The sequence below is a fragment of the Cynocephalus volans genome, chromosome 14, assembly GCF_027409185.1.
Source record: "Cynocephalus volans isolate mCynVol1 chromosome 14, mCynVol1.pri, whole genome shotgun sequence".
Classification (NCBI taxonomy): domain Eukaryota; kingdom Metazoa; phylum Chordata; class Mammalia; order Dermoptera; family Cynocephalidae; genus Cynocephalus; species Cynocephalus volans.
Window position 1 is genome coordinate 81,190,506 of NC_084473.1, and position 25,682 is coordinate 81,216,187.

At 39.1% G+C, this 25,682-nt stretch overlaps 1 protein-coding gene and 1 pseudogene across 1 annotated transcript in view; both read left to right on the plus strand.

The window, feature by feature from the left end:
• DNAH6 (dynein axonemal heavy chain 6) overlaps positions 1 to 25,682 on the plus strand; it is a 305,977-nt gene that overhangs the window by 234,721 nt on the left and 45,574 nt on the right. Inside the window, exons 61-63 of the mRNA XM_063078669.1 lie at positions 7,421 to 7,556; positions 11,568 to 11,737; positions 23,846 to 24,036. Coding sequence (XP_062934739.1) covers positions 7,421 to 7,556; positions 11,568 to 11,737; positions 23,846 to 24,036 — 497 coding nt within the window. The remainder of the gene's footprint in view (positions 1 to 7,420; positions 7,557 to 11,567; positions 11,738 to 23,845; positions 24,037 to 25,682) is intronic.
• LOC134363432 (large ribosomal subunit protein eL37-like) lies at positions 5,569 to 5,856 on the plus strand (annotated as a pseudogene).

The following is a 25,682-nucleotide window of genomic DNA, read 5'->3' on the forward strand; positions in this document are numbered from 1 at the left end:
GGTGACAGGAAGCAAAAGAGAGAAGCAAGAGAGAAGAAGCAAGAGCAAGAGAGAAGGTGCCAGGGTCTTTTCAAGCAACAAGCTCTTGCGGGAACTAATCGAGCGAGAACTCACTCATTAATCCCCTCTCCCCCAGGGAGAGCATTAATCCATTCATGAGGGATCCGCCCCCATGACTCAACCCGTTTCCAACACTGCCACATTGGAGATCAAATTTCCACATGAGTTTTGGAGGGGACAACACATCCAGACTCCATCACAATTTATTATCAGAGATTTAAATGCAACAAAAGCACTCAGATTTGTGTATTAGATGTCTAAAAATGCTTATGAAAATTAATAACTCTAGGAGTGTTTGGGGGGCTTATCTAGGATCAAAATGTAATATGGGAAGGCGCCACTTCCAGCATGACAGCGCGAGGAGCTTCACATACTTGCTGTGTTAGTACATTTCTGTCTTACAGTCACTGAGTCTGTGAAGTCCAAAGTCCAGGTGAAACAGCTGGTGAAGGCCTTCACAGTGGTGACTATGACCTAGGGGTCTCACATGGCAGAAAATGGTGGAGCAGAGAGAGAAACTAACCTCCTCATTCACTCTCCTTTTAAAGCCCTCCAAATCATGCCCATGACCACCATTTTTAATCCATTCACTACAGCATGGTCCTACAATCTAAACACCTCTTCAAGGCCTCACTTTTCAATTATCATAATAGGATTTCCCACCCTCTTAATACTGTCACAGTCAGGGTCAAGTTTTGGGGGAACACTCAATCTACAGCACCTGCTCACCAGAAAAACTGAAAATTATATAAGGACCATTCAAAGTCTCTGGAAATGGTCCGAAGGCATGCAGCAAATGAAGAAAACTTGCTAGAGCTCAGTAAGAACAGCAAGAGTCTGTGGACTCACTTCCTCTCTTCCTGCTCCCAGCTCAGTAATATGGGAACTCCACTCCAGACTGATGCAACAAAGAGCACAGGACTTCTACCTACTCCCCACTCCCAGTTGAAGGGCTGTGTTCTGAGGAAGAGCAGGACATCAGCACTTCTCATCCTGTTGCTGAAATTAAGTTCCATGTGAGTGCAGCCAAAAGGTATTGGCTGCCTTCTTCCACTCAACCCTCACTTGGGGGACTGAGGCTCCACACTGGGTGCAGCATCACTGTGGTCCCAGCTCCTAAGATGGTGGTTCCTCAATGGCAGAGGAAAGCAGAAGAGACCTGAGGCTACTGTCTTTCCATCCATGGAGTGCTGAACTCCTAGAGCAGGAGTATGATTCTGAGAAAAGTACAGCATTATCCATGCCCCTGACTTTGAAATTTTGTCTGGGTGGGAGAAGCAGCTTATAAAACAGCTGTTTTTAATACCTCCTAATCCCTTCCCAGAGTAACTGAATTCATTTTGAACAAAGTGTGGAAAAGTATAAGACTAAGTGTGCTCTATAAAACAATGGAGATTGTGGGGAAATGCAATTGGGAGGAGATTGGTGGAATCATTGGACATAAAGACTAAACTGTAAGCTAGCTGGTTTTCCAGAGAAAATCTGGGAGAAGATTCTGGGAGAAGCCTTCCTTGGATCAGAAGAAACCCCAAATATTGATTTCAGCAAGAATCACTTCAAAGGAGCCCAAAAGGAGAAGAGAGAGAGAAAGAACCAGAAAAAAAGGTTATAAGAAATAATGGCTGAAAACTTCCCAAATGTATTGAAAAATAGTAATCTACACATCCAGAAAGCTCAATAAACTCTAAGGAGGATAAACACAAAGAGATCCACAAACAGAAACAACATAGTAGAAATGCTAAAGACCAATGAGAACAAGAAAAATCTTGAAAGCAGCAGGAGAAAAATGACTGATCACTTACAAGGGAACCCCCATTTTAGCAGAAACAATGAAGTCCAGGAGGCAATGGAATAACATATTCAAAATGTACAAAGAAAAAAACTGGCAACCAAGAATCCTATATCCATCAAAGCTATCTTTCAAAAATGAAAGTGAAATAAATTCGACATCCCCACATAAAAACAAGACAGGAGAATTTGTTGCTAGTAATCATGCCTTACAAAGAATACTAAAGGAAGTTCTTGAGGCTGAAATCATGTGACCTCAGAGAATAATCTGAATCCACAAAAACAAAAAACAAAAATAAGTAAATAAATAAAAGAGCACAGGTGATGATAATTACATAATTATAAAAGACAATATAAATGCATTTTTTCTCTTACCTTCTCTTAACTGATTTCAAAAAAAAATCTATAAAACAATGTGTATGTAATATTGGTGGGCATAACAGAAGAATGTGATTATTTGCCAAAAAGAACACAAAGAATGTGAGTGGGAGAAAGCTGTATTGAGTTAAAGAAATGAGTCCAGGTAGTAAATTGAATCCACAAGAACAAATGAAGATAACAAGAAAATATAAATAAGGAGATTAATATAACAAAAGCTAGAAATATATATTTGTTTCCCTTTCTTCTCATGCTGTCCCATGGCTCACTTGGGAGAGGGTGATGTTGATAACACTCTTACTGGTCATCTTTAAAAAAAAAATGAAAGAGGGACATTTTATAATGATAAAAAGATCAATCTGTCAGGAAGGTATAACAATTATGAACATATATGCAATAACAAATAATAGAGAACCAAAATTCATGAAGCAAAAACTGACAGAAAACAAAGGAAGAAATAGACAATTCAACAGTGTTAGCTGGACACTTCAGCAACCCACTTAATCATATAGAACTAGACAAAAACAAACAGGGAAACAGAAGACTTGAACAAACCTATAAACCAACTCAACCTAACAGGTATTTATAGAGCACTCCACTCAACAATATCAAAATATATATTCTGCTCAAGTTCACATGGAAAATTCTTTAGGATAGACCATGAACTAGGCCATTTTTTAAATCTCAATAAAATTTAAGTGTATAGAAATAATACAAAGTATATTGTCTGATCACATTTAAATGAAGCTAGAAGTCAATAGTAGGGGGAAAACTGGAAAATTAGCAAATATGTGGGAATTAAACAACATATTCAAAGAAAAACGATCAAAGGAAAAATCACAAAGGAAATTAGAAAATACTTAGAGATGAATGAAAATGCAGACATAACCTACCAAAACTTATGGAATGCAGCTAAAGTAGCACTTAGAGGAAAATGTATGGTTGTAAATGCCTGTATTAGGAAAGTAGAAAGATCTCAAATTAATAACCTAAACTTCCTCCTTAACACACTGGGTAAAAAAGAAGCAAACTAAACCTAAATCTAACAGATGGTAGAAAACAATACATAGAGAAATTAATGATATTGAGAATACAAAAACAATAGAGACAATCAATAAAACCAAAAGCTGGTTTTTTGAAAAGATCAGCCAGATTGACAAATATTTAGCTAGACCACCCAGGAAGAATAGAGAAAAGGCTGAAACTACTAAAATCAGAAATGAATAGAAGTCATTACTACTGGCCTTTCAGAAACAAATAGAATTTAAAAGGAATACTATGGGCCATCCCTGTGGCTCACTCGGGAGAGTGTGGCGCTGGGAGCACAGTGGCGCTGAGAGTGCCAAGGCTGCGGGTTCAGATCCTATATAGGGATGGCCGGTGCACTCACTGGCTGAGCGTGGTGCGGGCAACACCAAGCCAAGGGTTACGATCCCCTTACCGGTCACATAAAAATAAAATAAAATAAAAGTAATACTATAAAAAATTGTATGTCAGTAAATTAGATTAATTATATGAGATGAACAACTTCGTAGAAAAACACATACTACCAAAACTGAGTCAAGAAGAAATAGACAGTTTGTCTAGTTCCCTAACAAGTGAAGGGATTGAATTAGTAATCAAAAAGCTTACAACAAAGAAAAGCCTAGGTACAGATAACTTCACCACTGATTTCTATCTAAAATTTTAAGACTCTTCCAAGAGAATTCTGGCTTCTATGAGGCCAGCATTGCCCTGATACCAAAACCAACAACGACATTACAAGAAAAGAAAACTACAGACCAGTATCTCTTTGAGTATGACTGCAAAAAATCTCAATAAAATACTAGTAAACTAAATTCAACAACATATTTAAAAAATTATACACCATGACCAAGTAGAATTTATCCCAGGAATGCAAGGTTAATTTATCCTCTGGAAATTAATTAGTATAATCCACCATAGAAATATAATAAAAAAGAAAAAAACACATGATTATCTTAGTAGAAACATAAAATAGCACTTGACATAACTTAATATCTTTTCATCATAAAAACCATCAAGAAACAAATGGAAGAAAACTTCCTCAACCTGACAAAGAGCATATATAAAAATCCAAGTTTAACAACATACTTAATGGTGAAAATCTGGATACATTCACCCTAAAATCAGAAACAAGATAAGGCTGTCCACTCTAAGCATTTGTATTCAACATTGTATTGAAAGTTCTTGCCAGGTCAATTTGGAAAGAAGATAAAATAAAAGACATTCAGATTGGAAAGGAAGAAACATTGTACATAGAAACCTACTTAAAAAAACTACTAGAATTAATAAACAAGTTCAACGAGGTTGCAGGATACAAGATCAATATACAAAATTTATTTGTATTTCACTTGCAATAGAAAATATGCCAATGAAATTAAGAAAACAATTTTGTTTTCAATGACATCAAGAAGAAAATAATACGTATAAATAAGTTTAAGAAAAGAAGTTCAGAACATTCTCTAAAACTACAAAACATGTTTAAAGAAATTAAAGAGGGCCTAAATCAATAAGAAAACATACTATGTTCATGGATTAAAGAATTAATGTTGAAAAGATGTCAATACTCCCCAAATTGATCAATAGATTCAATGCAATCCATATCAGAAGCCCCACTGATTTTTTTGTAGCAATTTACAAGTTTATTCTAACATTCACGTGGAATTGCAAGGTATCCAGAATAGCTAAAACATTCTTGAAAAAGAACAAAGTAGAAGGGCTTACACTTTCCTATCTCAAAACTTACTACAAAGGAACAGTAATCAAAACAATGTAATACAGGATAGACATATAGATAAATGGAATATAATTGAGAGTCCAGAAATAAAACCACATGTCTATGGTCAACTAATTTTTGACAAGGGTGCCAAGACTATTCAATGAGAAAAGAGTAGTCTTTTCAACAAATAATGCTGGATCAGCTATACAGGATATCCAGCCATGTGCAAAAGAGAGAGGTTGGACCCTTATGTCACATCATATATAAAAACTGAAGTGGACCAAAGACCTATATATAGGAGCAAAAAACTATAAAACTCTTACAAGAAAGCATAAGAGTAAATCATGACCTCAGATTTCATAACGGATCTTTAGATAAGATACCAAAAACATGAGCAAAAAGAAAAAAATAGATCAACTGGACATGTTTTTGCTTCAAAGGACACTATCAAGAAAGTGAAAAGACAACGCACAGAATAGGAGAAAATATTTACAAATCATATATCTGGTAAAGGACGTGTATCTACAATGTTTAAAGAACTCTTATGATACAGCAAAAGTGCCTTCTCTTCCAGTCCCTTTGGTTTTAGCCACAGAAGAGAGATGATGAAGGGAACGTCATCATTTGGAAAGCATCAAAATAAGACACGCATGTTGTGCCACTTCTGTGGTTCTAAGGCCTACCACCTTCAGAAGTTGACCTGTGGCAAATGTGGCTATCCTGCCAAGTGCACAAAAAAGCATAACTGGAGTGCCAAGACTAAAAATACCACTGGGACTGGTACAATGAGGCACCTAGAAATTGTATAACGCAGGTTCAGGCATGGATCCCATGAAGGAACAACACCTAAACCCAAGACAGCAACTGTTTCAGCATCCAGTTCATCTTAAGAATTTCAATGATTAGTCACATAATAAATGTTCTGGTTTTAAATATATACATATATGAACTCTTACAACTCCATGATAAAAAGACAACCCAATTTAAAAATAGACTGAGGATCTGAATTGATGTTTATCCAAGGAAGGCTGATAAGCACATGAAAAGATGTTTGATGTCGTCATGCATCAGAGAAATGAAAGTCAAAACCATAAGGAAATGCCACTTCACACACACCAGGATGGCTATAATCAAAAAGACAGAAATAACAAGTGTTGATGAGAATGTGGAGAAATCAGAACCCTCATAAACTACTAACTGGATTGAAAAATGGTGCAGCTGCTTTGGAAAACAGTCTGGCAAACAATTAAACATAGGATTACCATATGATCCAGCAATTCCACTACTAAGTGTATATCAAAGAGAGATGAAGACATATGTCCACACAAAAAGTTGGACACAGATATGTATAGCAGCATTATTTATACTAGTCAAAAGGTAAAAACAAGCCAAATGTCCACCAACTGATGAATGGATGAACAAAATGTGGTATATCCATACAAGGAATATTATTCAACCATAAGAAGGAATGAAGTCCTGATATATACCACAGCATTGTTGAATCTTGAAAACATTAAGCTAAGAAGTCAGTCACAAAAAGCCTAATATTATAAGATTTGATTTATATGAAGTGTCCAGAATAGGCAAATCTATAGAGACAGAAATTAGTTTGGTAGTCACTTAAGTCTGGAGGACAATGAGGAAAAAAGCTAAAGTGTACACACTTTCTTTTTAAGGAGATTAAATGTTCTAAAATTGACTATAGTGATGGTTGTACATGCCTGTGAATATACAAAAATCATCAGATTGTATGCTTTAAAAGAGTGAATTGCATGGTATGTGAATTGTATCTCAATAAACACATTTTAAAATGTAGTACAGAATTCCAGGCATATATTCAAGAAATTTTCAAAGGACTAGTTTGTCAGCAATCACAGCTGTTTCTCTGTCTCTTCTAAAACTGTTTTCCCACATGTAAGTGCTTCATGGAATATTACCAGATGGCATAATACTTTCCCAAAAATTGCTAGGAATGTCTGAAATGATTAGATATTCACTCATCATAGCTGGAATGAGATTGCCACATTTTGCACCACCACCCAGCTTTCCCCATCTTCTAGGGATGAGAACATCTGGGAATCTAATTTGGAGACTAGTTCTGTAGAACAAAAATTATTAACCATAAGAATATTCAGGAAGTGAAAAGAGACTGGTGAGGGATATTAGAGAACAGGCTAGAAGCAGAAAACATTTAATTTTAACTTTTCACCAGATCAACTTCGCATTCTGTAAATGTCAACCTGAAAATTTTTCATAAGCTGCACTTCTGTGCAAAGGTCCACAGGTAGAGTTGATTCAACACTATTTTTTTTCACCATATCTTATTAATTGTTCTAGGAAAATGGTTATTTTTAACAAACTATTAGAGCTTGATTTTTCACTCAGACAAGGAGAAAGTGGATATTTTGGTTGTCTTCGTGAATTATTTTTCATTTTCTTTCTGTCTTCAAATAGGAACGCCTGCCTAAGCCTGAAGTTCCCTGGCTACTTACTGCCACGTGGTTTGCATGCTGTGACTTAGAAGAATCATTTCCAGTTTTTGCAGGACTTACACAACATATATTGTTACATCCTATTTCCATATGCATAGGTAATATGACAAAAAGGGTCTGCTGTACAAGGGTTGTAAACAGGCTCTTGAATCCTAACCTTAATGTCTCCTGTAACCTCTTCTGCATGTCAATATTTTTCACTGGGAAATTTCTTCATTTTTAAGAAACTGTGAATTGATTTTTGTCACAATTCTTGAGTTGAATGCTTGGCCCATGAATTTTCAGTATTTCATATTTACTATTACATCCATTTTAAAGGTGTAAATTTACCTCTAAGTATTGCTTCAGCTGCATCCTGTATCTTTTTTAACTTTTTTATTGAAAGATAACATACATACAAAAAAGTGCACAAATCAAAATTGTACAACTTGATTTACTATCACAAACTATATATGGATATGAACCACCACCCAAATCAAGAAGTAGAACAGTACCAGCATCCCAGAATCCCCTCAGGCTCCCACTTTCCCTTTTCTCCCAAGTAACCACTTCTCTGAATTATAACATTCTTTATTAATTTTCCCCACAAGTTTTAATATGTAACCATTTCAATTCTAAAAGTACACTTGTTAGTTCAAAAGCATTTAGGATTTGGGGGACCATCTCTTTACTGTTTATAATTTAATCATATTATGGAAATTATGCTCATGGTTTGCCTTAAAATTGATTTTTTGCAATCTTTAGACTTTTTTTTGTACCCTAGGTCATGTTCAGTTTTATGTAAAATGTTCCATGGATGTTATTTCTTGGATGCAAGGTTCCATATGTGACCTTTAGCTCAAACTTATTAATTGTGGTATTTATCTTACTAATGTTTTTTATACTTGATCTGTCAAAGTCTAGGAGAAGTATATTAAGGTTTGCCACTATAGCAATTTCCCTTCGTAATTTTGGAATTTTTCCCATTATACTTTGTGATAGTATGCTATTATATACAAATAGATTTATAATTATTATCTTCCTAGTAAACTGTTCCTTTTTTGCTAAATAATATTCCTCTTTACTTTGAAAAATGCTTTTTTGCCTTAAATGTATTTTTTGTTTTTTCATTTGTTTGTTTTTTGTGGTGGCTGGACAGTACAGGGATAAAACCTTGGACCTTGGTGTTATCAGCACCACACTCTAACCAACTGAGCTAGCAAATTATATACTCCAGACTTTTCAATTTACTTCATCTGTCATAAAGTGATAATTACATGTTATTTTCCATCACCGTTATGTTTTTTTCTGCTTTTTCTTCTTCCTCCAATAGTGACTGTTGTACTTTTGTGCTATTTTCTGGCACATATAGCTTCATTATATTGTGTTTTTATTATGGAATTTGCATTTTAATTAATATAACTTGACCTATTTTTCCCATTTGTGTGCCTTGAATTCTAATTTATCCAATATTACTCATCATTTCAATCTTCTTTTTGCTCATATTTGCTTGATGTATCTCTGTGTGTCCTTTTACTTTTTTTTTTTAATTTTATTAATATTACTTTTTATATTCTAGGATGTTGTTGCAGAACAGTTGAGAGGGAGAGGGAGAGGTGAAGGGGAAGGAAATGGGATGGAAGAAGGAGGAAGGAGGAGGGGTGGGATTGAGGCCTGTGGCACTCCCCACATTCCCACAGGGGGGACCAGGGGGCTTCCAGTGGTGGCTTGGTTATTGCCGGGCTGGGTGCAGATGTCAAGAGGGTGTGGCAATAGCCTTCGCCCCCCACCACTCCAGCTCAGGAACCCGGGGCCCTTCTTGCTAAGGCTTGCTCGTCATCACTGGGCTGGGTGAGCATGGGAGAGCATGGCCAAGACCCTTGGTCCCCCAGCACCCTGGTTTGGGAGAGCCTGAGGCACCTCCTGTGGTGGCTCAGTGGTTGTCACTGGACTGGTTGCTAGTAAAGGGGGGACGTGACCAAGGCCATCTGCCCCCCACCGCCCCAGCTCAGTGGTCACTGTTGGGCTGGTTGCTCATGTAGGCGAGACGTGGGCGAGGTCCTTGGCCCCCCATCACCCTGGGTTGTGAGAGCCTGGGGCATTTCTTGCAGTGGCTCGGTGGTCATTGCTGGGGTGGTTGCACTTGTTGGGGGGGTGTGGCTACGGCCTGAGGCCCCCATCATTGGGACTGGTTGTGGGTATCGGGGCATAGCTGAGGACCCCAGCCCTCCCCTGTTTCTGGCTGGTAGCCCAGGGGACTTTCATTCCTTCTAGGTGTAATAGGTGTTCTTTGGTGAAATGAGACCTTTACTAGTTACCAAACTTTGTCTCTGGTTGTGGGTATTTTGTCTTTTCTTTCATTTCTGTGTTGGATTATTTGCTGTGCCCAACACTTAAACTCCATGCAGGAACTAATTTGTTGCCCTTTGCTTACTTCTAAAGTGGAGGGACTTCCTGTGAGGACCAGTACTTGAGCTCTGTGGTTGAGCTAAATTGCTGCTTTGCAGCTGATTTCCTAGGGTAGGCTTTTTGTGCAGCTCAGGTTTTAATGGTTGACTTTATAGGTACTTACCAGATCTGGTGAAATCTGGTGCACCTGGGTTGTATAGAAACATTGGTCTGGGCCTGAGTCTTTTCATCAAACTGTACCCCTTGCAATTCTATATTCCTGACCAGTCTCCTCTGAGTGGTCCTGCACTGATTGGGGGGCAGATCAGCTGTCCTTGCTGTGTCCTAGTGTTCCCCTGGTGGACCCATCTCCCTCACTGCCAGTGCTGCAAACACTTTCCATGGGACAGACCATGCTCCAGTCCCTTGAGATCAGCCTCTGAGTGGCTCCTTTTTTTCAGTTGTTGTGGCTCCTCGGTCCTATATGGGTTCACAGAAACCCTGTTGGTGGTACTGCTGGCTTGGGGACCACCAAGGCCCTCTTCTCCCCTGCCACCTCCAAGCAACTTCATCTGAAGGGCACAGCTGTGGCTTTTGCTGGCTCCTGCTCCCTGCGCTCAGCAGCTCCAGCCTTCCTTAAAGTTTCCACAGCATGAAATGGTTGGTGTTTTTTTCTTTCTCATATCATGGCTTCTCCCACCTTCATGCACTCCATAGGTCTCTCCTCCTCTTCCCCTGAGCTCTAGTGGCCCCAGCTTGGCTGTCGTTGCTTTTTTCTTTTTTTTTTTTTGTATTTTTATTGAATCATAATTGATTATTCATATTTTAGGGGTTCAACATTGACATATGTTGATCAAATCAATATTACTAGCACATATATTGTTACAAATCATACTTATTTTTATGCCCCTTGTCCAATCTCTCCCGATCCCCCTTTCCCTCCCCCCTCCCCCCTGTGATAACCCTAGATTTCTTCTCTCCTTCTGAAAGAGTAATGGTTACTCTGTTGATTTCTTGCCTAGATGATCTGTCCAATGCTGAGAGGTGTGTTCAGGTCCCCCAATACTATCATAGAGCAGATGCTTCTTCTGTCTCTCTGGAATGGGCTTTGTGGAGAGAGACATCCTCTTCTTTTCTTTGGTCTCTGCTGCTGACTCTCCTTGTGTCAATGCACTCTAGTGGCTGGAGGAACATCTGTGTGGTGGTAATGGCATCTAGTCACTTTCACGGCAGTTGTGGTTGTTGTGGTGGCTGTGGTGGGCCACCCACATGGAGGTGATGTTTTTAGCATACTCCTTGGCCCTGGCAGTATGCTTGGTTGTGGGGGTGTCTGGTCCCCAGATCCATACCTCAGGACCCCAGGCAAGCCCCGAGGTACTGGCAGTGTGCCTGGTTGTGGGAGGGGGCTGTTGCATTTTAATCATTGTAAATTGGTTGATTTATGGGAGAGAGTGACGCTGGGGACCATCTATTCCATCATCTTGACCGGAAGCCTCTCCTTTTATTTTTAACCTCTCTGTTATTTTGTTTTATTTTTGTTTTTTGTAAGTGGTTTTCTCTTGGATTTTGTTTTCTGGTCCCACTTTAAATTCTTTAATTTTTGATTCAGTTGAGTAGGGGAGAGTAAATGTATTTAAGTTTTGTGGTTAAAGCTAATAGTAAATGTACAGATCTTTCTTTAATTCCCAATTTCAAAGTCAAAGCAACTTTAATGAAAGTGTCTTTTAAAATTGTGTTTCCAGGATCTTTTGAGACTTTTATTAACCCACAGGAATGGGAAGGCTATTCAAAAATGAAACAGGAAGAGCAATTCATGACACAGGAATGGGACACCACAAAACAAAATTTTTGGAGTCCAGAATTGAGTTCTTTCCAAAAGCTAATCCTTATAAAATGTTGTAAAGAAGAAAAGGTAGGGTTATTTTTATTTAATTAAAGGATTGTGCTATATTCTTTCTCCTAAAGCTCACCAGCTGGTTATGATTCATAAATTTATTTGAGACAATGGCCTAGTTGGGGAGGTGGCTCTAAAAAAAATAGAGACTTCATGTTATTACTAGAACATAATATTTTATATAAAAAATGATTAAACAAAAGTCTGAAGAGCCAACCAAGGACCTGGCCACCCTTTCCCTGGTGTGTACCATCAGGACACTTATGCAGACTGCCAGAAAAGACAGGGGTCTGTTGGAGGGCTTTAGCAGGGAATCGATAGGCCTTTCAGATCTTGGCAACAATGGAGAGGAGGCATTTGAAGAATCAAAAATCATGTTGATCAGGACATGTTTGAAGACCATCAAAGTAGTCTGTGTAATAAATTATGGCAGCCTCAATTAAGACCAAGGTAGTAGCTTGGAGAGATGAAGGGGGGATGTGGAAATGAGGCAACTGGTGTGGCTCTCAGTTTCTGCTTGGGTGCCAAAGATGATAGTTTTACCATCAACTATGCAAACATTATAGGAGAAATGCATAAGAGAAAGATGTCAGAGTCTACAGCTATCAGAGTGGATAGCAGTCTGGAATCCAGATCATACATGGGTAAGAAACTCTAGAGAGAAATGTGGGTTAGAAATAGAGATGAGAGTTGTTGGTATTGTAGAGGAATAACACCTAATGGAATAAGAGGACAGGTGAGCAACAGATGAAACTCTGACAAGCACCAACTTTTAAAAGGCAGAGAGAAAGGATGAGGAGCCCATGAGAAGGAAGGAATAAAGAGGCAGTAAGAACACTAGGAGAATGAAGTATCATGGGAAGAAGGAACTGTGAGGTTAGAATGTTGGATGACCACATGGAGCCTGAACTTCGGTTGTGTCATCTTGGATTGTAGAGGACCGGTACCCAAGGGGAGACAAGAATTAACGAAGAGTCATATTTACAGGGTCAGGAGGGTTTCCCAAGCTGCTGGCCTGAGAAGCACCTTAGTTTATTTTAGGTTCTTTTCACAAGCCAGTAAAAATAACATATTATACTGATTAAGCCAGTTATGTCTGGTACAAAGCTGTTTATAGAACACTTTCTGTTGCCATGGCACTTGAAGGTTCATGGCTAACTACTTATCAGCAAAATAAGAGCTTAAATTCCTCCTTTACAAAGTTCTCAGGGTTGCGGGTTCATTCAAAGTTCAGTTCTCAAGGAGAGGGAGAAGGGGGAGACAGGCAAATGGGAAGCCAGCCTTGCTGGCGTAATTCCCATGAGATAACAAGTACTCTATGAGCTTGTTACTTAGTGCCTCACATTGGATAATGGCAAGACAATGCCTGTGATGCAGTTGATAAATCAGTAACACTTTGTTCAATAGAACAGACATAATAGAAAGGAGGGTTGTGAGCCAGGTGCAAAGTTTTCATCGAATATGGACAGTGGCTACCAGGTTGAATGGTACAAAAATGAGAGGGTAACTAGACAGCATGAGTCCCAAAGAAAAGGGAGTTTTAGACATTAAGACATTGAAGCTAGAAAATTCTTGACTGAAAAGTTTTGCAAGACATACAATCTGGTTTCTTCAGCAACACATTTTCTTTATTTATTTGGTTTTTTGTTTGTTCATCTGTTTTGCAAGGGGAAAAAGGAGATGAAGGATGAAGTTTACAGCTTAGAAGGGACTTAGGAGAGAAATCAGCCAATCTCTATGTATAAGCCTTATTTAGGTCCTGATTTTACCTGGCCAATTAGCTCAGTTGGTTAGAGCACAGCCTTATAATCCCAAGGTCATGGGTTCAGATCCCCTTACTGAACAGCAACAAAAAAATAAATAAACTTGCTATTACTTGAACATACATATGCACATTTATAATTTAATTAAGGAAAGGTGACACTGAATACATATTTGGTGATTGTAATGAATTATTATTTTTTTCAGATATGATTGCAGTACTGTGATTATACTTTTTTAAAGACTCTTTGTTTTATAGAAATATACTGAATTACTTAAGGATAAGATGATATGATGAATGGGAGCCTCAAAATAATCCTGGGAGCTGAAGGAGTGGGTAGGTGTATCAATGAAACAAAATTGGCCTGTCTTAATAAATGTTGAGAGGAGAGTGACATCACCAAGACAGTGACACTCTCCCCCACAACCAATCAATTCACAACTGTTAAAAAGCACAGACTGCCTAACTGGGACCTCTGGAGCTTAGGGGAAGAGAAGGAGAGACCCACAGAGTTCGTGAAGGCAGGAGAAGCCACAGCAAGAAGAAGGAGCTGCTCCAACAAATTCAAGCCCTGGCCACCTCAGAGCCAGCCCAGTGAGCACATGAAGCAGGAGTGGGCAAAAGCTGCAGCTGAGCCCCTTGCATGAAGTTGCTTGGAGTTTGCAGGGGAGAAGAGGGCCTCAGAGCATGCCATACCAGCCACCAGGCCAATGAGACCACTGATAGCATTCCTGTGGACCCACTAAAGCTGCAGCTGACTGAAGAAAGGAGATACCAAGAGGCCAGTGAGTTGTCATGAAGGACCCATCCTAGCCCACCACAAAAGAAGCATTTGGAGTGTGAGGGGAAGGCTGGGCCCACCAGGGGATCATTGGGGTACAGCGCAGTCAACTGATCTGCCCTCTGATCAGCACAGGCCCACTTAGTGGAGATTGGTCAGAGCAGTAGAACTGCAAGGGGTGAAGTTTGTTGGAGAGACTCAGTCCCAGCCCAGAATTTCTACATAGCCCCAGTGTATCTGACCTAACAACACCTGCAAGTGATTCAAAGGCCAACAATTAAAATCTGAGAATCTAAAAAGACTTCCCCAGAGAATCATCAATAAGAAGCAACTTAGTTCAACTCACAGGGCTCAAGGGCTGGTCCCCATAGGAAGTTCCCCAAATTTTAGAATTAACCAAAGGACAGCAAATTAGTTTCAATGCAGCATTTAAGTGGTGGAGATAGCTAATAATCCAACATGAACTGAAAAAAAAAAACCAGACAAAGCTCTGAGATTAGCCAATAAAGGTCTAACACCACCAAAGAACACCTTTAAAACCTAGAAGAAGTAGTAGTCTCTTCGAATGCCCAGGCATCAATGTAAAAACACAAAGAGAGAGAAAGAACAGATAAATATTATACCATCAAAGGAAACAGATAAATATTACACCATCAAAGGAAACAAATGAAGCATCAGCAATGGACTTAGAGGAATGGCAAATTTATGAAATGTCTGACAGAGAATTCAGAATAACACACTTAAGGATGTTCAGGGAGTCAGAAAAATACAGATAGAAAATTAAATGATATCTGGAAAACATTTCAGGAGCAGAATGAGATACTTGACAAAGGAATCAATTTTTTAAAAAATAGAAATTCTAGAAATAAAGAATACAGTATCTGAACAGAAAAACTCCATAGAAAGCTCCAACAGTAGACTTAATCAAACCAAGGAAAGAATCAGCAAACTCAAACATATGAAATTATCAAGAAGAAGAAAAAGGGCAAAAAATAAGGAAAAATGTAACAGAAATACAGCAAATATGGGACTCCCTCAAGTGAAATGACCTCCACATAATTGACATACCAAAAGGAGAGGAAAAACAAAGAGATGTAGAAAGCATATTCATGGAAATAATGGCTGAAAATTTCCAAAGTACCAAGAAAGATGGCAGCATCAAGGTACAGGAAGCTCAGAGGTCCCCAATCAAATTCAATCCAAGGAGGAACACCTCAAGGCACATCATAGTCAAATTATCAAAAACCAAAGACCGCAAAAGGACACTGAAAGCAGCAAGAGAAAAGAAACACATAACATTCAATGGAGCCCCAATACATCTCTCAGCAGATTTCTCAGCAGAACTCCTGCAGGTCAGAAGAGAATGGGATGAGCTATTCAGAGCACTGAAGGAGAAAGATTGTCAGCCAAGAATTCTGTATCCAGCAAAACTAACTTTTAAATATGAAGGAGAAATAAAGTCTTTCCCAGACAAATAAAAGCTAAGGGAATTCATCAGCACTAGACCTGCCGTACAAGATATATTAAAGGGAGTTCCTCAATCTAAAAGAAGATGATGCTAAGAAGCACCAAGAAAACATTTAAAAGTACATAACTCATGAGTAAAGTAAGTTCACAGACAACCTCAGAGTACTGCAATGTCATAGGGGCTTTGGGTGCGTAAACTGCTTACATCCTTAGTTGAAGACTAAAGGACAAATCTAACAAGACAACAATAAATACAATGACCATATAAGAGATGTCAAATATTAAAAGATGTTACTTGAGGCTTCTGGTCAAGATGGTGAAATAGATGGTCCCCAGCATCATTCTCTCCCACAAATCAACCAATTTACAACTATAAAAAAGCAACAACAGCCAAGCTGGGGCCGCTAGAGCTCAGGGGAAGAGGAGGAGAGACCTGTGGAGTGCACAATGGCAGGAGAAGCCTGATGAGAGAAAGAAAAAAATGCTCCGACCATTTTGAGCCCCAGCCGCTTCCAGGCTGGAGCTGCTAATCACATGGAGCAGGAGCTGGCAAAAGCCACAGCTGTGCCCTTTGGAAGAAGTTGCTTGGAGGCTGCAGGGTAGAAGAGGGCATTGGTGGCAACCGGGTCAGCAAGACCACTAATAGGGTTCCCGTGGACCCACAAAGGAGTGAGGAGCCAGAACAACTGAAAACAAAGGAACCACTCAGAGGCCAGTGAGTCATCACAAGGGACTGGTGCACAGCCTACCCCCTGGGAAGTGTTTGCAGCATGGGCGGTGGGGGAAATGGGCCCACTGGGGGAAAAGTGGGGCACAGCAAGGACAGCTGATCTGCACCCCAATCAGCATAGGACCATTCAGAAGAGACTGGTCAGGAATACAGATCTGCAGGGGGTGCAGTTTGCTGACAAGACTCAGGCCCAGACCAGTGTTTCTACACAATCCAGGTGCACAGGGTCTCTGGAGAGCCAGAAGTACCTATAAAGTCAACCATTATAACCTGAGCTGCACAAAAAGCCTTCCCTATGGAAGCAGCAGCAAAGCAGCAATTTAGCTCAACCACAGAGCTCAAGTACTGGTCCCCACAGGAAGTCCCTCCACTTTAGAAGTAAGCAAAGGACAAAAAATTAGTTCCTGACCAGGCACACTGCCAGTGCCTCAGGTGCTGCCTGGGGACCTGAAGCATGAAGCCAGAGACCAGATCCCCCTCCCACAACCAGGCACACTGCCAGCACCTCGGGGCCCACCCAGGGTCCTCAGGTATGGAGCGGGGACTGGACCCCACCACACAATCAGGCACACCACCAGTGCCTTGGGGCCCACCCAGGGACCTGAGGCATAGAACCAGGGACCAAACCCCACTCCCACAACCAGGCACACCACCAGCACCAAGGAGCATGCCAAAAACATCACCTCCACGTAGGTGGCCCACCACAGCCACCGCAATAAACATGGCTGCTGCAAAAGCAGCTGGACACCACAACCACCATGCAGATGGCCCACCAGCCACTGGAGTACATTGACACAAGGAGAGTCACCAGCACAGACCTAAGAAAAGAAGAGGATGTCTCTCTCCACAAAGCCCATTCCAGAGTGACAGAAGAAGCACCTGCTCTATGATAATATTGGTGGACCTGAACACACCTCTCAGCATTGGACAGATCATCTAGGCAACAAAACAACAGAGTAACCATTACTCTTTCAGAAGGAGAGAAGAAATCTAGGGTAATTAGAGGGGGGAGGGGGAAGGGGAAGGGAGAGTGGCATGGGGAGAGATTGGACAAGGGGCATAAAGAATAAGTATGATTTGTAACAATATATATGCTAGTAATATTGATTTTATCAACGTATCTCAATGTTGAACCCAAAAAGTATGTATAAACAATTATGATTCGATAAAAAATTTTTTAAATAAAATAAAAATGAAAATAGATAAATAAATGTTGTTACTTGAAACAACAAAATATCAAAAAGTTGGAAGTGAATGACACCAAAGCATAGAGTTGACTTTAGTTCTTTGTTTTTTCTTATATATTAAAGATAAGTTGTTATTAGCCTAAAATAAACTGTTATAACTATAACATGTTGTTTGTAAGCCTCATTGTAACCATAACACAAAAATTTATGGGACAAACTAAAAGTAAATAGTGAGAAATCAAAATACACTGCTAGAGAAAACCACTCAATCACAAAGGAAGACAGTAAGATCAGAAAAAAGAAAAACAGGATTAACAAGATGACCAGAAAAAAAATAACAAAATGTTAATAAAATGCCCCCATATCAATAAACAATACATTTAACCAAGGAAGTGAAAGACCTCTACAATGAAAACTATAAAACATTGGTGAAAAAAATTGAAGAGAACACAAATATACGGAAAGATATCCCATGTTCATGAGTTGGAAGAATTAAGATCATCAGAATGTCCATATTATCCAAAGTAATCTACACATTCAACACAATCCCTATCAAAATACCAATGACACTCTTCACAGAAATAGAAAAAACCATCTTAAAAGTTGTATGGAACCACAAAAGACCCTGTATAGCTAAAGCAACCTTGAATAAAAAAAAAAACAAAGTTAGAGGCATCACACATTCTGACTTCAAAATATACTATACAGCTATAGTAACCCAAACAGCATGGTACTGGCATAAAAATAGACACATAGACCAATGGAACAGAATAGAGTGCCCAGAAACAAACCCACACATTTGCAGCCAACTGATTTTGGAAAAACGTGCCAACAATATACAGTGGGGAAAGGACAACCACTTGAAAAACTGGATATCCACATGCAGGAGATTGAAAGTAGACTCCTATCTCTCACCATACACAAAAATCAACTCAAAATGGATTAAAGACCTAAATTTAAGACCCCAAAATATGAAACTACTAGAAGAAAACATAGGGGAAATGCTACACAAAATGGAAGTGGGCAGTGCTTTTTTTGAACCAAGCCACAAAGGCACAGGCAAGTGAAGCAAAAATACACAAATGGGACTACATCGAACTAAAAAGCTTCTGCACAACAAGGGACACTGTCAACAAAGTGAGGACACAACCTACAGAATAGGAGAAAGTGTTTGCAAACTACACCCAGACAAAGGTCTAATATCCAGAATATATAAGGAACTCAAACAACTCAACAGCAAAAAAACAACCCAATTTAAAAATGGGCAAAGGACCCAAACATATTTCTCAACAGAAGACATACAATTGGCCAACAAGCACTTGAAAAAAATGCTCAAGATCATTAATCATCAGGGAAATGCAAATTAAAACTACAATGAGATATCATCTGACCCCAGTTAGAATGTCTATTATCAACAAAATAGAAAATAACAAATGCTGGTGAGGATGCAGAGAAAAGGGAATCCCCCTACATTGTTGGTGGGAATGTAAATTGGTACAGCCATTGTGGAAAACAGTTTGGAGACTCCGCAGAGAACTAAAAATAGATCTACCTTACGACCCAGCTATCCTACTACTGAGCTATCCCTCTACTGACCCAAAGGAAATGAAATCAATATGTCAAAAACACACCTACACTCCCATGTTTATTACAATGCTACTCAAAACAGCCAAGAGATGGAATAAACCTAAATATCCATCAATGGATGAATGGATTAAAAAAACTGTATACAGTTAAAAAAATGTATAAAAAATGTATACACAATGGAACACTCTCCAGCTATATAAAGAAATGATATTCTATCATTTGCAACAACATGGATGGAACTGGAAACCATCATGTTAAATGAAGTAAGTCAGACACAGAAAGACAAATACATGTGATCTTACTCATATGTGCATTCTAAACGTTTTTTAAAAGGTCCTTCTCATAGAAGTGGAGAGTAGAATAATGGTTCCAGAGGCCAGAAGAGAGAGAAAGTGGTGGATTAATGGCTATAAAACTATGCTATCTAAGTGAGTCATTGTGCAGTATCTGCATGTATTGAAACAACACTGTCTCCAGAAATATGTACAAATAAATTATGTTTCTTTTTAAAAAAAAGAGGTGACTGGGTAACGAAGCCTCTGCCCTCATGAACAGATAAGTGTTGTTACAGTAGTGGGATGGTTATCACAAGAGTGAGCTTGTTATAAAAGTGAGTTCAGCCCTCTCTTGCTCTCTTGCTCTCTCAGCCTTTCTTGCCCTTTCACTCTCTGCCATGGGATGATGCAGCACGAAGGCCCTCACCAGACACTGGTGCTATGCTTTTGGACTTCCAGCCTCCAGAACCATTAGCCAAATAAATTTCTTTTCTTTGTAAATTACACAATTGCAGATATTCTGTTATAGCAGCACAAAACAGACTGAGTCAATTTCATTCTTGGTTTTTTCATTGCTACTATATAAAAACACATTTGATTTTTAAATATTTTTGTGTCCTGCAACCTTGCTAAACTCATTTATTAGTTTTAATAGATTTTGACTGAGTTCCTTAGCATTTTCTTTTTACAAAATTATGTCATCTGCAAATAGAGATAATTTTATTTCTTCTTTTCTAATCGAGATGCCTTTTATTTCATTTTCTTGCCTAAGTGCCCTGGCTAGAACCTCCAGTACAATGTTGAATAGAAGTTATGAAATCAGGTAGCCTTGCCTTGTTCCTGATCTTAGAAGAAAAGCATTAAAGCTTTCACCACTAAGTATGATGCTAGCTGTGGAATTTTCATAGACATCCTTTATCAGATTGAGGAAGTTCTTTTCTATTTCTAGTTTGTTGAGTGTTTCTCTCTCAAGAGTTTTTAAGTCACTGTTTGGATCAGGTGAAAAAAGACATAGAAAAATTAAATAAATCATGGAAGACTAATACTGAATTTGAGGAAGAAAGTTTACCTTTATGGATTTTTGCTGATAATGCTGCTACCAAAATGTATAATTATTATTACTAATTTTAAGTTTGAGGTACTATAGTTCCTATAGCCAGTTTAATGGCCTATCCATCACCCTCCTACAGGGGGAAAAAACACCTACTTATTCCATTCAACATTCTCTCAATTTCTTCTCTAGGACTCAGAAACTTGAGTTTGATGGTAAGAAGTGTAAACACAGGATTCTGTTGTAATGCACATTTTCAGTAGGCCACCCAGGGTCCTTATTCTTCATCTGATACACTATAGCTTTAATGGGGTTTGGTCACTATGAAGGATAAGCAGGAAGTCATCATTCCGAAATATTTAAGCTTACTTTCTCATCACAAGGAAAGAACAAAACTGCCCCCTTCCTCTGGGTGGGAAATCCCCAGGCACAGAGCCTCTCGGTGGTAAATTTGTGCACCGTCAACCCACCAATGCTTTCAAAAAAGTATTCCTCTGAATTCAGGAATTTCCTATTGGAATGCCCATTGCATTCTGATGGGAAGGAGAAACTGAAAAATGCTCTGAGAGACTCAGCCAGAGACTGTGTGAAGAATCAAGCAGAGGAGCTAGAAAAAGACTCTAAGCAAAACGTAATGGAGTCACATGTCAGAACTGGGAAACTCAATTTATAAAAAGAGAATGAGAGAAACTCCTAGGAAAGGACTCAATGATAAAGAGGAAGGAGATTGCACATTCTCTGATCCTGCAACCCAGACATGGGATTTGCAGAGGGTGATCTTCAAGAAATGCCTGGCTATCTAGATCTTAGGGATTATCAGAAATCTGAAGCATTTCCACAGCAAATTTTTGCCATTATTGCCATAGAGATTTTCATGAGAATAAAAAAACAGCAAAATTCCAAAAGAGTCACAGGGAGAAGTTGGTCAGCCACGTGATATGAAGGACCCCCTGAGAACCAAGCTATCTAGGATCCCACAGGAGCATGGACAGGGGAGCAGAGAAAGACCACAGAATAACTAGAGTTAAGTCCACTGTGGAATGACAAGACTTTCTTGGATGGAGTGCAATCTGATAAAGACTCTGAAAGAGAGGATATTTAGATACAGAGTGCACACAAACTGAAGCTGAAGAACTAATAAGAAATGCCAAGCCAGGAAATATTCCATATTCTGCCAGCTCAGCATATTGTCAGTCATAAAGGAGCACTCTGTTCAGGCCATTATATTAGTGAGGGGCTCAATATCAGGAAGCAGGCCTGTTTCACTTGCACTGACTAGAATAATTACAATCCAAGAAGCCTCTGGGCTGAGTGAGTGAGATAGGAGTTGTTATGTTGTCTATTGTATGGACAATATCTTTAATGCATTGTTGTAAACAGCAAAGAACTCTAAGCCACTTAGTATGAAAGTGGGAGGACCATTTAGCAATGGTAACGAGGCACACACTCCTGGGCTGGCATACATACTCACTTCTTTTGGACTGCTTCTCCCTCCACCTAAAAATCCTTAACCCTGCACATCCCTGGACAAACAAATAACACTAGGCCAAATCAAAAGCCAGGAAACTGCATGCTAATTCTACAGGAACCTTCAGCTCAATAGCTTTGACTGATATATGTCCTTTATGTATTCTATGATGTATTTAACCATGTTCTTGGATATATGTAATACTAGGTTTGTATTGGTTAACTAGTGCCTAACCAAGGGTGTGTTTTATGCAAATTTATTTTCTGCATTTTTGAAATGTTTCATAAAGAAAATTAGTTCATACATATGAGAAAGTGCACATGTAACCAATAGCTTGTGATAAAGCCATTGGAAACCCACATCTCTATGTAATATTAATGACGGTTTGTCTTGTTTGCAAGAGAAATATTTCTGTAATATTTTCAGTTCAAAAGCATTTCATGAGTGTGTTACCATTTTGCTATTTACCTAGCAGCTCCAAGAAATAAATTATTAGTGCTTTGTATGTCATCATTTATTGTAAACTCTAGGAATACTTTTTAGCAAAGTAAGAAGCAAATAGTTCATATAATCAAATCATTTTTAAATAAAAATAATAAAGGAATTGGTGCTGGAAAGATTAACTGAATTATACTTAGTCATACAGTGACACAGCTAGAACTAAGCCCCAATGGCCCCAGTGCATGGCTGTTCCTTTGGGACTATGTCACCTTTGTAGTTAGTACCATAATACATCCTAGCTTACATGGGCAAGCATGTGAATACCTTTTCCCAGGCTGACTACAGAAGGATGTGATCCAAGGCCATGGCCCTGGACCGAGTCAGGATGCCCTCTCCCCAAACAGCATTAAAATATATATATATATATGTTAAGTCTTACTTGGACAGAATAATGTCAATTTCTAATGGAGGGCTAAGGTTAAAGCAGGGCTGCTGCTTAAAATTGTGTGGGATGTGCACTGCACAACCTTTGGCGGAGTCATTTACATTATAGATACTATATGTTGTATATTTATCACGACAGCTTTCTGGCACATTAAGTACCTTGAACAGGGGATATATTTTACTGTCTTACACAAAGGCTCCAGATGAGCTTGGGAGGGGCAAGGTTTGCAAGAACAGGAATGGGGTAGGTGAGGATAGGTTGGGATCAGTGAGAGAAACAGATTGGTAGGAAATGGCGAGGCATGGGCATGATCATCAAGGCTGAGGCTGGCTCCTAAGGAGGGTCAGAAGAGGCTGATGAGTGAACCAGAGATAAAGAGATAAAGAAGATATGGGGTCAATTTTCTGAAAAGTTGGCTGGTGAATGGGAGCAAAGAAATGAAATAGTAGCTGGGAGGGGAGCTGCAATCAAGGGGAAAGCTTTTGTTTTGATTTTGGTTTTAAGGATACAGTAAAGCCTAATTGTATGATGATAGGAAGATCAAAGAGAGAGGAAGAGATCAATAATGCAGAAAGAGACAATGTAGGGACTGAAAGAAAAGCTCATGAGAATGTGAAAGGGACAGGACAGAAGTAGGCAAGGAAAGGGAGACAGGAGGTCTGTAGAGAGATGGAAAGATGACGGACTTTCCCCTTACCCAATGGTTCTTCTTGCTCAGTGGGTCATAAGAACCATGGTCATCAGCAGATATTTGGTGTACAAATCCACCAAATTATGTCTATAGGAAGACATATACCCAGTGAAGAGAGAATAGGTACAGAAGCACAGGGCGCCACTCTCTGAGGAGTTGAAGGGGGAAAATAGGATAAAATTATGAAGGATCTTCATCCAACATACTGTTTTTTTAATGTTTTTTTCTTTTCAATTTTCAGGTGGTTTTTGCTCTTACAGACTTTGTGATAGAAAATCTTGGAAAACAGTTCATAGAGACGCCACCTGTGGACCTGGCTACTCTGTATCAAGATATGTCATGCAACACTCCCCTGGTATTCATCTTAAGCACAGGTTCGGACCCCATGGGCGCATTTCAGAGGTTCGCCCGGGACAGTGGGTATGCAGAACGGTAAGGTCACATTTCACAGTTTTAATAATCCATATGAACATCTCTTTGTCAAAATTTGCCTTTGTTCTTCCCCCTATAGAGTGTGAATTCTTACATTCAGGTATCCCTTACTACATAAATTAAGTTATCTTAATACTTAGCTATGTATGTTGTTAAAACAGGGTCAAAAATCATAAAAGCAGGTGTAAATTTCATTTGAGCAAAAAAGATTGCTTAAAATGTTGAAGTACAATAATCTAGTGGAATAGTGATTAAAACTTGTTCGGTATTTAACACATAGTTTTAATGCAACCATAAAGAAACGGCAGTTTACTATCTATACTAAAATATGAAAAAAAAAGAACTCTTTATGCTGTATTATTAATCTTATGTTTCTCATGAGCTTCCACTCTGCTGGGTAATAGGGACAAGGGGGAACTTTAAACTTGCCCATTTACATTGTTATATTTTCTTCTGATTTAAGTATCTCCTTCAGGGTAAGCTAATTTGACTTCTTTTTCATAGAAGTGCAGTCTTCCTGACTCCCCCCTCCCCAATCCTCCCCAAGATGGTGTCCAGGCGGGTAGTAAAGTGCACAAGACTAAAAAGTGGCTAGGGAGAAAGAGGGTTGCAGATCTAGGAGGTGGCCAATTCTGATGGGTTCTGCATGGAGTGGCTGGTGTTGCTTGGTTTCTGGACCAGGAATTATAGGGGGTGATGGATTCCATCTCTTTATTTGGGGTTCATCATCTATATCAGTCAGACTTCTCCAGAGAAACAGAACCAACAGTGTGCGGGTATATATATATATATAGAGAGAGAGAGAGAGAGACAGACAGACAGACAGACAGACAGACAGACAGAGAGACAGAGAGAGACAGAGAGAGAGAGAGAGATTGAGATTGAGATTTATTATAAGTACTTGGCTGATGTGATTATGGAGGCTGAGAAGTTCCAAGATCTGCAGTCTGCAAGCTGGAGACTCAAGAGAGGTGATGTGTAGTTCTAGTCTAAGCCCAAAAGCCTGAGAGCCAGGAAAGCTGATGGTATAAGTCTCAGTCCAAAAGTTAGCAGGCTTGAGACACAAGAAGATCGAATGTTTCAGTCCAAGTCTGAAGGTCTGAAAAGACCAGGGTCCCAGCTCAACAATCCGGCAGGAGGAGTTCCCTCTTATTCATACTTTTTGCTTTTTGTTCTAGTCTGGTCTTCAATTGATTAGTTGAGGCCCATTTCACACTAGGGATGGCAATCTGCTTTACTCAGTCTATTGATTCAAATATTAATCTCATCCAGAAACACCCTCCCAGACATGCCCAGGATAATGATTGGCCAAATATATCTGGGCACCCTGTGTCTCAGACAAGTTGACACATAAAATTAACCATCAAGTGGTCCTAGACATTTTCCTTTGATTCTGAAATCTGAACAAAGAATTACCATACAGAATTACCATACAGAATTACCATACAGAATTAAGAGCTCCTTTGAATTAACAAGAAAAAGAAAACAATGCAATAGGAATAAAGACAAAAATATGAACAGGAAATCTCAGAAAAAGAAACCTAAATGCCTGATAAGTATATGTCCAACCTCACTAGTAATTAAAAAACAACAAATTAAAATCATGAGGTGATGTCATTTCACACCCATCAAATTGGCAAAAAGAT